General features: G+C 36.1%; 1 protein-coding gene across 1 annotated transcript in view; it reads left to right on the top strand.

Annotated features, from left to right (window-relative positions):
* LOC149774323 (zinc finger MYND domain-containing protein 10-like) overlaps nt 1-13,511 on the top strand; it is a 57,661-nt gene that overhangs the window by 32,585 nt on the left and 11,565 nt on the right. The window contains exons 8-10 of the mRNA XM_089945400.1: nt 757-839; nt 4,894-4,983; nt 5,796-5,921. Coding sequence (XP_089801526.1) covers nt 757-839; nt 4,894-4,983; nt 5,796-5,921 — 299 coding nt within the window. The remainder of the gene's footprint in view (nt 1-756; nt 840-4,893; nt 4,984-5,795; nt 5,922-13,511) is intronic.

Raw genomic sequence — 13,511 nt, 5'->3', positions numbered from 1 at the left:
CTACAAGTCCTTGACTGTATGCCTAAGAAACAAGAAAAATGCTGATGACACACAATGTCAGTAAGGTTTTTGCACAATTAATACTGGCAAAATCCTCTGGCTACATGGCTTATATAATGTTGACATGGAGCAGTCACTGACCCATCTTACAATTTTAATTTGGATAAGTTGGTCAAAATACAAATATCTGCATGTAATGCAAGATTTTTCATGCAGCAGGAAACCTTTAATATGGTAATAACAAGAACATTTTCAAATTTGAATGACAGATTTTTATTTTATGTAAAGCTTCTTGGTGAAACTATTTTTGACTAGTGGATAAAGATCTAAACCAGTTTTTTTTGGCAGGGTCTGAAAATCCTTCATGGAGAGTAGGGTTATATATGTTACACTTGATGAGACTCAGCTATGGGCAAAAATCTCTTCCCATTATTTTTTTCTTCCATCCATCTTTGGAAAGGACACTTTTGTATTAGGGAGATAGCAAGACTTACATATCATACATTGGTGATATTGGTGTTGGCATCACTGTAAAGAAACTGTTAAAGTCTTCGTTTGAAGTGTGCCTTCATCATATCATGGTTTACATGATTGTATTGCATTCTGTTTAACATTATAGCATGATTTACATGATTGTATTGCATTCTGTATAACATTATAGCATGGTTTATATGATTGTATTGCATTCCGTATTATTCCATTATCTGCATATTTATTAGCCTTATGATGTACTAAGATCTTTATTTCGTTTTGCAGGGAAACAATACAAGTATATTGACAACAAGTGGCAAGAGGTTGATTTTGATGATAGCTGGAAAATAACCAAGATTGAGGGACAGGTCAGTTAGAAATCAATCAGCATCCATATATTGCAAGGTTGCATCTAGAAATTATGATTGCACTATTATCGTAAAAGTTGAAAAATTGTAAAATGTTTTCTTTTTTGCTCCATGTGATGCCAAAAAGTAATTATTGTTTGCAAATTGATCTAAATCCACCATGTTTTTTAATGCATAGAAATATGTATTCTGTCTTGAAAAATCAACACACCAGTGAGTTATGTAATTGTTAAATACTGAATTCTGATTGGCTGTTTTACTGTGCAAGTGTTGTGCCACAAAGCTACCATTCAGCACACAACAGGCTATGCATGGCGGCCAGTATTAATGGTGGAGAAAGAACCTGGGAAAACCCCAGGAAGAACCACCGACCCATGAGAAGCTACTGGCAAGCTTTCTCACATACCCACATTGACCGAATCCTAGACTCAAACCTACCATGTAATAAATAAAGGACTGAAAGGGTTGGGGATGTACAACAGGAAAATCAGGACAGTGAGGACGTGTTTTATACTGTACATATTTGCATATAAGTTGAGTCCAACTACAAATAACATAAGCCCTGATCTGCCATCATATAATGCACTAGCAGATCAGGGTCTGTTTTTTTGCAATTGGAGTTAACTTGTTAGTGAATATATATGGTAATTGGTATTTGTAAGCTGGGAAAACTTTGACTCATAGAAATACAAACTTTGTAACATTTTTACTTTGGATTGATACACAAAATAGGCTGTTAACATGGAGCAATGCCAGCTTGAACAAGATTATAACACACTTTGTTTAGGTAACTACAGGATCTTGGTCTGTATTGAAACACACTTTGTTTAGGGAACTACATGATCTTGGTCTGTGTTGCAACACACTTTGTTTAGGGAACTACATGATCTTGGTCTGTGTTGTAACACACTTTGTTTAGGGAACTACATGATCTTGGTCTGTGTTGCAACACACTTTGTTTAGGTAACTACAGGATCTTGGTCTGTGTTGCAACACACTTTGTTTAGGGAACTACATGATCTTGGTCTGTGTTGCAACACACTTTATTTAGGGAACTACAGGATCTTGGTCTGTATTGCAGCACTTTGTTTAGGGAACTACAGGATCTTGGTCTGTATTGCAGCACTTTGTTTAGGGAACTACATGATCATGAGTTGTGGAGCATCTCAGCTCTTACTGCTGTCTGTTGACAACACCTTCAGTTAGTCCACTTGTTAAAATTAGGGAAATCAAAGTGGTGTCATGGTCAGACAGTTTCCAGCTTGTTTAATATAGGCAAAACATTCCATAGTTTACATTCCAACTTTAATCTTGTAATTTTCATCACCTTTAAAAAGAACCACCGACCCACAAGAAGCTACTGGCAAGCTTTCTCACATACCCACATTGGCTGAATCCAAGACTTGAATGCACACAGAGGTGAGATGGCAGTGATCCATAATGGTGAGCACTTTAGATCACTTGGCCACTTGGGGCCCCTAACTGGGGCATTGAAGACAGTGTGAAATCAAAAGATAAAAAAAAAAACAGTTTTAATAACTCTGTGTATTCTGTGGCTATGCTGGCTTTATTTAACAACTGCTAAGGACTCGGAGGTCTTTAATACAATGACATAATCTAATTAACAGATTAATTATCTCTAGCAGATTACAATAATGTCTGGGTATCTGGTCAGCCTCATGTTATATGTGAAAATGACAATAAATAGACAACACCAAAGTTTTTCCTCTGGCTAATTTGATGATTATTGTTTAAAAATAAGTTCTGTTAAAAAAGATATTTTTGTCTTTTCTGATTTCTCTATAATTAAGGTGTAGTGTGTGACTGCTGCATGCTGACATTGTTTAATGTCTTAATGGAACCTTTTGATTGTTCCAAAATTTGGGCATTATCTAAACCCCATTATGAACTTCAGAGTGAAGTTTCTTTTGAGAACCTTGCCCTTACAACAGTCTTCCCCCTCTCCTTAGGGTTAGTGAGAAGGATTCAGCTTCAAGCCTTGTCAGTAGAAAAGGTTTTTCTTCATTGAGAATATATGAGTGTTCATTGCAAACCAAAATTAATCTTTTGTTTAAATGTGTAATGCTGTGAAGTCAGATACAGTGCATTGCGAGGTTTCTACAGTACCCTCACCTTAACAATGTTCACTGTATCAATTTGAAGTCAGATACAATTCTCAGTGATGTTTCTACAGTACCTCAATGTTCACTGTATCAGTCTGTGCAAGAAATGTCTTAATGAAAATTGAGATCTCATTTTTTTTGTATGGAAACATTCTTTTGATAGAATTCAGAATTTGAAGAATTGTATATGTACACTGAATTTGTAAACAGTTGCTGTCTTAACATTATTGTACAATTTCAGAATGTCTTCTTAACAATGTAGTAATGCAGCTATTAATCCTTAACAATATAGTAATGCAGCCATTAATCCTTAACAGTATAGTAATGCAGCCATTAATCCTTAACAATATAGTAATGCAGCCATTAATCCATAACAATATAGTAATGCAGCCATTAATCCTTAACAGTGTAGTAATGCAGCCATTAATCCTTAATAATATAGTAATGCAGCCATTAATCCTTAACAATATAGTAATGCAGCCATTAATCCTTAACAATATAGTAATGCAGCCATTAATCCTTAACAATGTATTAATGCAGCCATTAATCCTTAACAATGTATTAATGCAGCCATTAATCCTGAACAATATAGTAATGCAGCCATTAATCCTTAACAATGTAGTAATGCAGCCATTAATCCTTAACAATGTATTAATGCAGCCATTAATCCTTAACAATATAGTAATGCAGCCATTAATCCTTAACAATATAGTAATGCAGCCATTAATCCTTAATAATATAGTAATGCAGCCATTAATCCTTAACAATATAGTAATGCAGCCATTAATCCTTAACAATATAGTAATGCAGCCATTAATCCTTAACAATGTATTAATGCAGCCATTAATCCTTAACAATGTATTAATGCAGCCATTAATCCTGAACAATATAGTAATGCAGCCATTAATCCTTAACAATGTATTAATGCAGCCATTAATCCTTAACAATATAGTAATGCAGCCATTAATCCTTAACAATATAGTAATGCAGCCATTAATCCTTAACAATATAGTAATGCAGCCATTAATCCTTAACAATATAGTAATGCAGCCATTAATCCTGAACAATATAGTAATGCAGCCATTAATCCTTAACAATATAGTAATGCAGCCATTAATCCTTAACAATGTATTAATGCAGCCATTAATCCTTAACAATGTATTAATGCAGCCATTAATCCTGAACAATATAGTAATGCAGCCATTAATCCTTAACAATGTAGTAATGCAGCCATTAATCCTTAACAATGTATTAATGCAGCCATTAATCCTTAACAATATAGTAATGCAGCCATTAATCCTTAACAATATAGTAATGCAGCCATTAATCCTTAACAATATAGTAATGCAGCCATTAATCCTTAACAATATAGTAATGCAGCCATTAATCCTGAACAATATAGTAATGCAGCCATTAATCCTTAACAATATAGTAATGCAGCCATTAATCCTTAACAATGTATTAATGCAGCCATTAATCCTTAACAATGTATTAATGCAGCCATTAATCCTGAACAATATAGTAATGCAGCCATTAATCCTTAACAATGTAGTAATGCAGCCATTAATCCTTAACAATGTATTAATGCAGCCATTAATCCTTAACAATATAGTAATGCAGCCATTAATCCTTAACAATATAGTAATGCAGCCATTAATCCTTAACAATATAGTAATGCAGCCATTAATTACATTAGTATGTAGTGTATAATTTTTTAATGCCAATTTACAGCTTTTTCCTTTAAAATATATAATAAGAAGAAAACTATGTTTGTTTTTTTTAAGTAGAAATAAGGAAATGTTTAACTCGGGAAGTGGACACATTTTGTATTGTCATGAGTGTAATATTTCCTTATTTCTACTCAAACATTGCTGATATTATCATTGTACATCATATGATATGAATTATTCTTCACTTTTCATCTTTTTTAGGTTTGGATTGCCTTGTTTAACCTCCTAATGTCCCCATCCTGTCAACAAAAGTATGACATGAACTCATACAAGAAGAATACCATACTGAAGGTACATGTTTTTAAGTCAATGGATTTTATATGTTTTTTTCTGAAAGTTTTTGGGACAAAATACAATAGTATAATGTGAATAGGTTTTCACAGAACATGCATTAGGACTTGAGCAGACCTTCCAGTCATTATGATTTTGATCATGTCTTACTGAAAAGGTCCTTAAATTATATGGACTTACGGAATGACAGCAGAAAATGCCAATTTGATCCTAGTGATCAGATCTGGATATTGGCTTGTCCAGGTTTGATCTACATCTGGATTTTCATATTGGATTCAGTGGAGTTGATCAGGGAACCAGTCTGACTTTATGGGAATACACTGGGTGCTGTAAGTGGCCTATATTTTTAATCTCAGATTCTTACATGATCATGCTTTTCCTTTGTACATTATCTGATTTTTTGGAAATGTTATCCAGCAAACAGAAATACATTGAAGGCCAAAGAGATGATCAGCATCTTAAGAAATTCAGATAGTTAGCAGACAAAGAAGAATATTTGGGTTCTTGATTGTGCTTGAAATAAGCAGGTAAAACAACAAAAGAAACACTTTTGAAGAAAATAGGACACCTTACATGAATCAGAGGCATAATCAATAACTTGATTATTCACAAAAATATTCCCTGTGAAGTAAATGAATCCACTGTTACTAGTATTCTGTACATTCAAGCCTTGTTGCTTAAATTGTGACCAAGTGTATACAGATTTGAAGTTCTAAGTTGGGAGAAAAAAAACTGTTCTTCGATAAATTTAATGAGTATCAAAAAGTGGTCAGTTTTCTTTTATGGACACATGCTCTTATTTTTCATTTTAGTTGCGGTCATTCCTGACAGAACCAATGCTGGACCAGATTCCAGTGCTGGGTGAAATGCAGCGCTTCCTTGAGCATCTGTCCATGATGGATCCACCACCACCAAAGAAAGATGTCCTTCTGGAGCAGGTTGTTTATAGAGGCAGTAATGATAGTACAAAATAACTTCATTTTAGCCCTCATTAACGTTTATGTGTATTTAGTATTAGCATTTCCATCCTTCCTTCATTCCTTCTCCCGACTTTTATCTGTCACACTTTATATGCAGTCTGTAAGTTTAAAGCCATTTGAAACTAAGGAATGAAACTTGTTATGCTTATACATCACTGTTAGAAGGTGTGTCACATACCACATTGGGGTCATGGTCCCGGAATCTCAGTGGTTTTTATTGAACAGTATTTTCCCAACATTATTATTCTTGCAATATATTTGCAGAATTAAATATTAAAACAATCAAATGAGGTATAAAAGGTTGTAATAAATAAGCAACTACTGATATCCTTAGTTATTAAATGTACCACATTTATTGATGCTTTGGTTATAATGTATGTATTGAACTTACAGTTTCTCTAGTTTTATCTCAAACTATTTGTTTAAAAAAAAAATAATAACATTTTTTTGCTGTTCATACACATTAAATTATTAGTTTCATGTCTGAAAATGAATGAGGAAAACAAAATTAACCCAAACAACAAAATTAACACCTAAGATGTGTTACTCATGAAGCAAAAGAGGCAGATTTTAATAACAGTAATACAGTGCCTGCTATTATTACTTTGGTATCATTTTCCTGGTGCTTGCCCCAGTCCATGGTGAATTCTCTCCTCTAGTTAGTAATTGAAAGCCTTAGAACAAAAACTAACATGATCTTTGTCTGATGCTTTAGTTATATCCATCATTTGGAGTATTGCCTTTCTTTTCCATGGACTTCTTACTTCTATCATTTGGAATATTGCCTTTCTTTTCCATTGACTTCTTACTTCCATCATTTGGAGTATTGCCTTTCTTTTCCATGGACTTCTTACTTCCATCATTTGGAATATTGCCTTTCTTTTCCATGGACTTCTTACTTCCATCATTTGGAATATTGCCTTTCTTTTCCATGTACTTCCTACTTCCTTCAGTTGGAATATTGTCCATCTTTTCCATGAACATCTTCCTAACATCGTTTGGAGTATTGCCCATATTTTCCACAGATTTCTTACATCTGTCATTTGGAGTATTGCCCATCTTTTCCATGGACTTCATACTTCCATCATTTGGAGTATTGCCCATCTTTTCCATGGACTTCATACTTCCATCATTTGGAGTATTGTCCATCTTTTATATGGACTTCATACTTTCATCATTTGGGGTATTGCCCATCTTTTGCATGGACTTCTTACTTCCATCTTTTGGAGTATTGTCCTTCATTTCCATGGATTTCTCACTTACATCATTTTTAGTATTATCCATCTTTTTCTTAGATTTTTAGTTCCGTCATTTGGAATATTGCTGTTTTTATCATTGGACTTCCTACTTGCATCATCTGGAATCTTGCCCTTATTTTCTATGGACTTCATGCAGTTATTTTGTGTCTCTGTTCACTCAATGACTTGCACAATATTCTCCCCCATCCTTTGTATTTTACATTTATTTATGTCCTTTTTTTAATATTGAAGTCTTTTGTGCACACACCAAATTGGTAACCAGTGCTTGGGTAGATATTACCCACTGCTAACTTGTTCCAGTTTACTTTTTTCTTTCTTTTAGTATTTCAGTATGCCATGAGGGGATGGCGCTTGGGGTCTCCCACTACCTGGTAGTGATTCTTCAATGTCTCCCTTTCTCCCCATTGCAGCATGAGGGAGTTTCCCATGGTTACATGCATAATTGAACCAAGCAGACCATATACCCTTCTGGTCCTTAAGACTCCAGTGTCCTCTCCAGTTTGAAGAGGCTTTCATTGGTACAGTCTAAAATGGACCATCCATTACTCCCTCACTTAATGATGATTAAGGGAATAGCACAGAATTTTCACAAAGCCAAGAGGCAGTCATACTGCAGAAGGGGTGGTCAGTCCCCTTGTCTGTGCTACAGCTCCTACTTTCTACCTTCAGCTAAAAGGACCATTCACCAGCTTGACCCCTTAAACCTGACACCTTGGAATCTGGAGCATCCTGGGTGGGGATAATAATGGGCCCCTGTGCCTGAGTCTCTCAGTGATATGGGATTTAAGGTTTGCATATTGTGCTTCACATACCGATTTCTTTGCAATTGCCTCTTTCATTTTATTGAAGAAGGAACCTTTTTCACTGGCTTGTCTTGCAAAGACCTTTGGAGGTTTTTCATGTGACAGTGATATATCTGCTCTCATGGTTGATGGCTCTTTGATTGATGTTCTCCAACTTCATAGGAATTCTGTATTAGACAGTCCAATGTTTTCAGTGGAGCACAATGAGGGCCTTTAGAGTCAGCTTCACTTGATACAGAGACTTTATTTGGTGATTTAATCCCTACAGTGACCACTCAGTATCTCAGGGATCAACAACACAAATTGCTAACCATGGTCCCAGACACAGCTAGAGTGGCTAAGAAGTGTCTCTGCCTAAACATTTTGAACAGAATAGCCAGGAGGATAGGCAGGAAGTCTACCTCTCCCCCTTCCCTAAGGATGGAGTCAGTCAGCCTTAGGGAGTTGCACTCTCTCTTGCCAGGTTTTGCTCTTAGGTTAGGTCTGGTAAAAACTGACCAGGAATGCATCGATTGTGTCCATAATAAGTGAGGGTTGCCAGCTTTGCTTCCATGACCCTCCACTTCTATCAAGGACCCCTATTTGGTTTCAGCACACCAAACTGGAATCCATAAGAGAAAAGCTACCCACCTTTGAAAGGAAGCAGGCAGCAAAGAGGGTGACAAACATTAAAAGTTAGGGATTTTGTTTCTAAGAAAGGTGAACAAGTTTCACCCACTATCTTTTCCCATTAAACAGATTTCTTAAGGAAAAGCACTTTAAAATGGAAACATACACTGTGACTGTGTATCACCAAAGATCTGTCTTCACATCAGGAGCTCCTATCACACAACAAATTCATGAGGTTTTGTCAGCACCAGGAAGACTTCAAATTTTGGAAACTTCCCTAAGTGGCTTCCATTTCCAGAGCTTTTATGAGGATTATGGGAGTAATAGAAAAAAATCATTTAAGATTCTTCTTCTTCTTCTTCCAATAATGTAATGTGTTCCTCTGGAACCTACTTGGACTCAGTGTGAACTATGTACATGTGTTGGGATGTCCACATGCAGCTAAAAACAGATTAAAAACATCCATGGTCTGGAGCTAAGCAATCCCCATGCCAACCCATGATCTGTGTGTGTGATTTGGATTTTAATGTAGCCTTAACATTTTTCCAGTCATATTGCTATGATGTCTGCAGTGTGGCAGTTTATAGTGATGTCTAGCTCTGGGGCATCATGCTGCAGACATGTAGCATGATATCCCACCCAATCACATTATCCTGACAATAAACCTACCAGTCCTAACACTAACCTCTAAATATTGAGAACCAAGTGAGGCAGCTGTTAGTACCATTTTTGTAAGTCTTTGGTGTGACTCACCGAGGTTTGAACATGCAACCTCCCTCATCACCATTTCTGTGATGGTGTGCCAAGATAAATATAACTGACCAGGTAGTTACAATGTCTTTTTCTGATTCATTGTAATAAAAAACCAGGCCAGACCATTCATATAAAATAGTGATCTTACAATGGATTTGTGGACTTGGGACCGTCAAATGATAGATCTATTTGCAACAAGGTGGAATCATGAACTGCTCATCTTCGTCTTGCCAGTCCCATACCTGTAGATGTTGCCCATGGATGCTTCCTTGATTAATTGGGAGGGTTTTGATGTCCACCTCTATCCACCCTAGTCCTGGTACTGAAAATAAATCAGAAAGTAAGGGGTCAAACTCACAAAGTGATTTTGATAGCCCCCCCCTGTGCCCAGACAGGCTACTTTTTCATGCCTGGCTCTTGTCAGGAGAGCCTTGCAATCAGAAGAATTTAAGCCTTTTGACATACAGAGAATCTCACAAGCTAGAAGGTCCTCCACTTTTGAATGTGTATGAGGGAAGTGGCAGGTCTTCAGAGGATGATTCAATGGCAACAGTGTCATTCCACTGAGTACTTCAATCCCAGAATTGACAAACTTTTTTCCTCTTGCTCTTCAGGAAACAAAAGTAAATACCCATTATGATTAAAGATCTTGGGAGACATTAAAACATGATGGTAGCATGGATTTAGGTCATGATAAGAATTTATCAGACCTATTAGCCTATTTTGAATTTAATAAATCAAGGTCCCTCACCCTGTTTCCCAAATGGAATTAAATCTGGGATCTGACTCAGTTCATATAAGTTTTACCCCTATACCAGCAGTCCTTGAAACTTGTATCATATTTCTTGATAGCTCTAGCTTTAGAATTCAGGGTCAGTGAGTTGTATGCTTTTTGGTAGACCTGAACTAACTACAGATGGTTCAGTGATGCTGCCAGGCATTATAGCAAAGAACAGACTGCCATCAATGGGCAATCAAAGAATCATAATGCAGATCCTTTCCTCCACTGAAAAGTCCAAGTAGGCAGTGACCCAGGTCTGTAAGATAAATCACTATATGAAGCAAACAAGTGTGCCAGGGTGGGGGTGGAGGAGTGGCAGTGCCTTTTTTTTTCAGTTAAGACAGAGAAAGAGGATATAACCACCCAAGTCCTAAAGTGTGTAATGTACTTGGCATACTAAGAGATCTCAGGGAATCAAGTATACCCCATGAAAATTACAGCTCATGAAATAAGAGCTATCTGAGCAAACCTTGCATCTGAATGGAATGTGGTGATCCGAGACAGAGTAGATGCATTTAGCTGGCATGCACATTTAGCCTACTCAAGCTTCTATTTGTGTGATGCTTCACAGAGACATGAACTGAATCTGGCAGGTCCAATGGTTGCAGTCCAGACTATCTCCAGACCAACTTAAAGTCAGCACATTCTTATCACAGGTGTGGAACAGCACTTTCGCTCTATTCATCTGGAGATTTATTTAGTAACAAAAAATAGTTGCTTCCCTTTGGTGTCACAGGTTAGGTGACCATCAATTTTGCTATTTTGTTATTAGAAGTGCATTTTATGCTCATAAGAGGAAGAATCCTTATTCCCTCAAGGGTGACCATGTCGAGGTAGGATGCTTCAGCATTGCTTCCTCACATTAACTATTCTCCTAAGGTTAATGTGACTGGAGAATGTATTTAAAAGAGAAACTCCAGAATACTTACCTGATCACATTACTGGCTCTTCAACCTCTTCCTGCAAATGCATGCATCATCACTGAGGTATTGATCAAACAAAGCTGGTAAACAACCATAGGTACCCAGCAGTAATAAGGGGAGGTAAGGGCAAGGGTTAGGAAGAGTTTCTTTCCTTTTTCTGTATAGAATATCGAAATGAAAGATGAATTTGTTTTGTCTTTCCATGATTGCTGGATTCAAGAGGTAGCACAGCATATTCCTAATGTTATGTGGTCAGGTAAATATTCTCAGAGAAACATAATTTACTGGAAAATGTGCTTTTTCAAAAGAGTTGACTGCTCAGTCTCCATCATTAAAGGCTATAGGACAACCCTCTCCTTGTACTCATATATCCTCTATGGGCTACAACATTGGGTGGACTTTTGTTTTTCAGAACTAATCAAGTACTTAGAGCTTCAGAGACTTGTCTTTCACACTTTAATGCCTAGGTGGAACCTTTCATGTGCATTTTAGTCAATATTTCCATGACCATATAAACCCTTGAATGAGGTTTCTTTTGCGAACCTTTCTCTTAAGCCAGTCTTCTTTCTGGCAAGGAAAAGGAATGAAACTCATGCTTCATTGGAGGGAGAAGGTTGTTTATCATTCAGTGATAACTGCAATTTGATTTCTCAGATTTTGTCAACCAGATTTTCTGGCCAAGAATCAACTGCCTTAAGTAACCTTGAACCAACTGAAATCTCCATCTCAGTCACATCTTAGCTGGAAAAAGCAAGAGAGACTCATTGGATTGATTTGAGTTTTACATTAAATGGTCAAAATATTTTGCCTCCCTCTCAGTGGTACCTTAGGTGGATTATTTTGACTACAAGAAGAGCTTATTAATCTCAGAGATATTCTTTCATAAGAATCAAAGCCCATGAGGTTAGGGGCTATTGCTGCATCTTGTGTCTTTGTAATCATTCTTCTGTTGATGATGTCAAGGAAGTTGCCATCTCAATCCAACAAGGCACATCTACACCATGAGTCTAATATCTGTAGCAAATTTCATAGAGATATTTTTAATTAAACAGTTTGAAAGTTTCGCTTCAGAAACAAAAGTGTGGATAATGTATGGATGGACAAATGGATAAAAACAATAAGATATTGAAACTGAAGAATTGTCAGTAGCAAAAAGTGCATCTGGACTACTAGTCTAATATGACAGATACATAAAAGTAAATTGAAACTGAAGAATTATAAATATCATAAGGCACAGCAAAGATCCAATATGTGTACCAAGCAAAGACCACTAGTCCAGTTTGTGTACTGTTATGACTCTGTGGTCTTAAACTAATTAAAAGAAAAGAGCAAAAAATGAACAAGTTTTGTACAGTTCAACAAATAATTTATTTCCCTAGAATACAAAGGGAATATTTAAAAATAATTTGTAGTATTTTGAAGTAAATCCCAAATAGTTATTAAAGTTCTATCACAAGTACAAAAGTACAGTGTATTATGAATGAATTTCATCGATGTTCTGAATGAATTTCATTGATGTTCTGAATGAATTCAAATATTGAATGTGCTGATGTACCAGTATTCTCAAATGGCCTTGAATGAATTCACAATAATTCCAAAATAGCTGCTTAGTCCCAAATCAATGAGCACTTTGTAATTCCAATAAATAATTTATATAAATAAATCCTCTCAAGTTAAAACTGAATATAACTATAAGACTGATTCCACTAAGTAATATATAAGTAAACACCATTTGTATAAAAAAAAATAAAGCTAAGAGACACTAACAGCCAGGATGAGGGCCACTTTTCCATCAAATTTGTAAACAACTTGCTTCTACAATGTTCTTAATTTCTGCAAAAAACTAGACCTTGAACTCAATGTCTGTAAACATATTTACTTCCAATTAATATTGATCCTAATGTATACTATTTAATCATAGACAAATATTAGCTATGTAATATGTTGTTTTCAAAATAACAAGACATTAGTCAGGTAGATCCTAAAGTCAATTAGTGACCAAGGCCAATATACATAACATGTAATCATGAAGAAAGCCAACACAATATAAAATCAAATATACATAACAGTACCAAGCTCTAACACTAGTCCAATATCTGTACCAGGCTCTGCCACTAGTCCAGTATGTGTACCAAGCTCTACTACTAGTCCAGTATATAAAGCAAGCTCTACCACTAGTACACTATGTGTACCATGCTCTACCACTGGTCCAGTATGTGTACCAAGCTCTACCAATAGTTCAGTATGTGTACCAAGCTATACCATTAGTCCACTATGTGCACTAAGCTCTACCACTAGTCCAGTATGTGTATCAAGCTCTACCACTAGCCCAGTATGTATACCAAGTTTTAGAACTAGTCCAATATGTGCACCAAGCTCTACCACTAGTCCAGTATGTGTACCATGCTCTACCACCACTT

The sequence above is a fragment of the Sinohyriopsis cumingii genome, unplaced genomic scaffold (genome assembly GCF_028554795.1).
Source record: "Sinohyriopsis cumingii isolate HCF-2022 unplaced genomic scaffold, ASM2855479v2 utg000349l, whole genome shotgun sequence".
NCBI lineage: Eukaryota > Metazoa > Mollusca > Bivalvia > Unionida > Unionidae > Sinohyriopsis > Sinohyriopsis cumingii.
The sequence above is the reverse complement of the archived record's forward strand: the minus strand, read 5'-3'. Positions and strand labels throughout refer to the sequence as shown.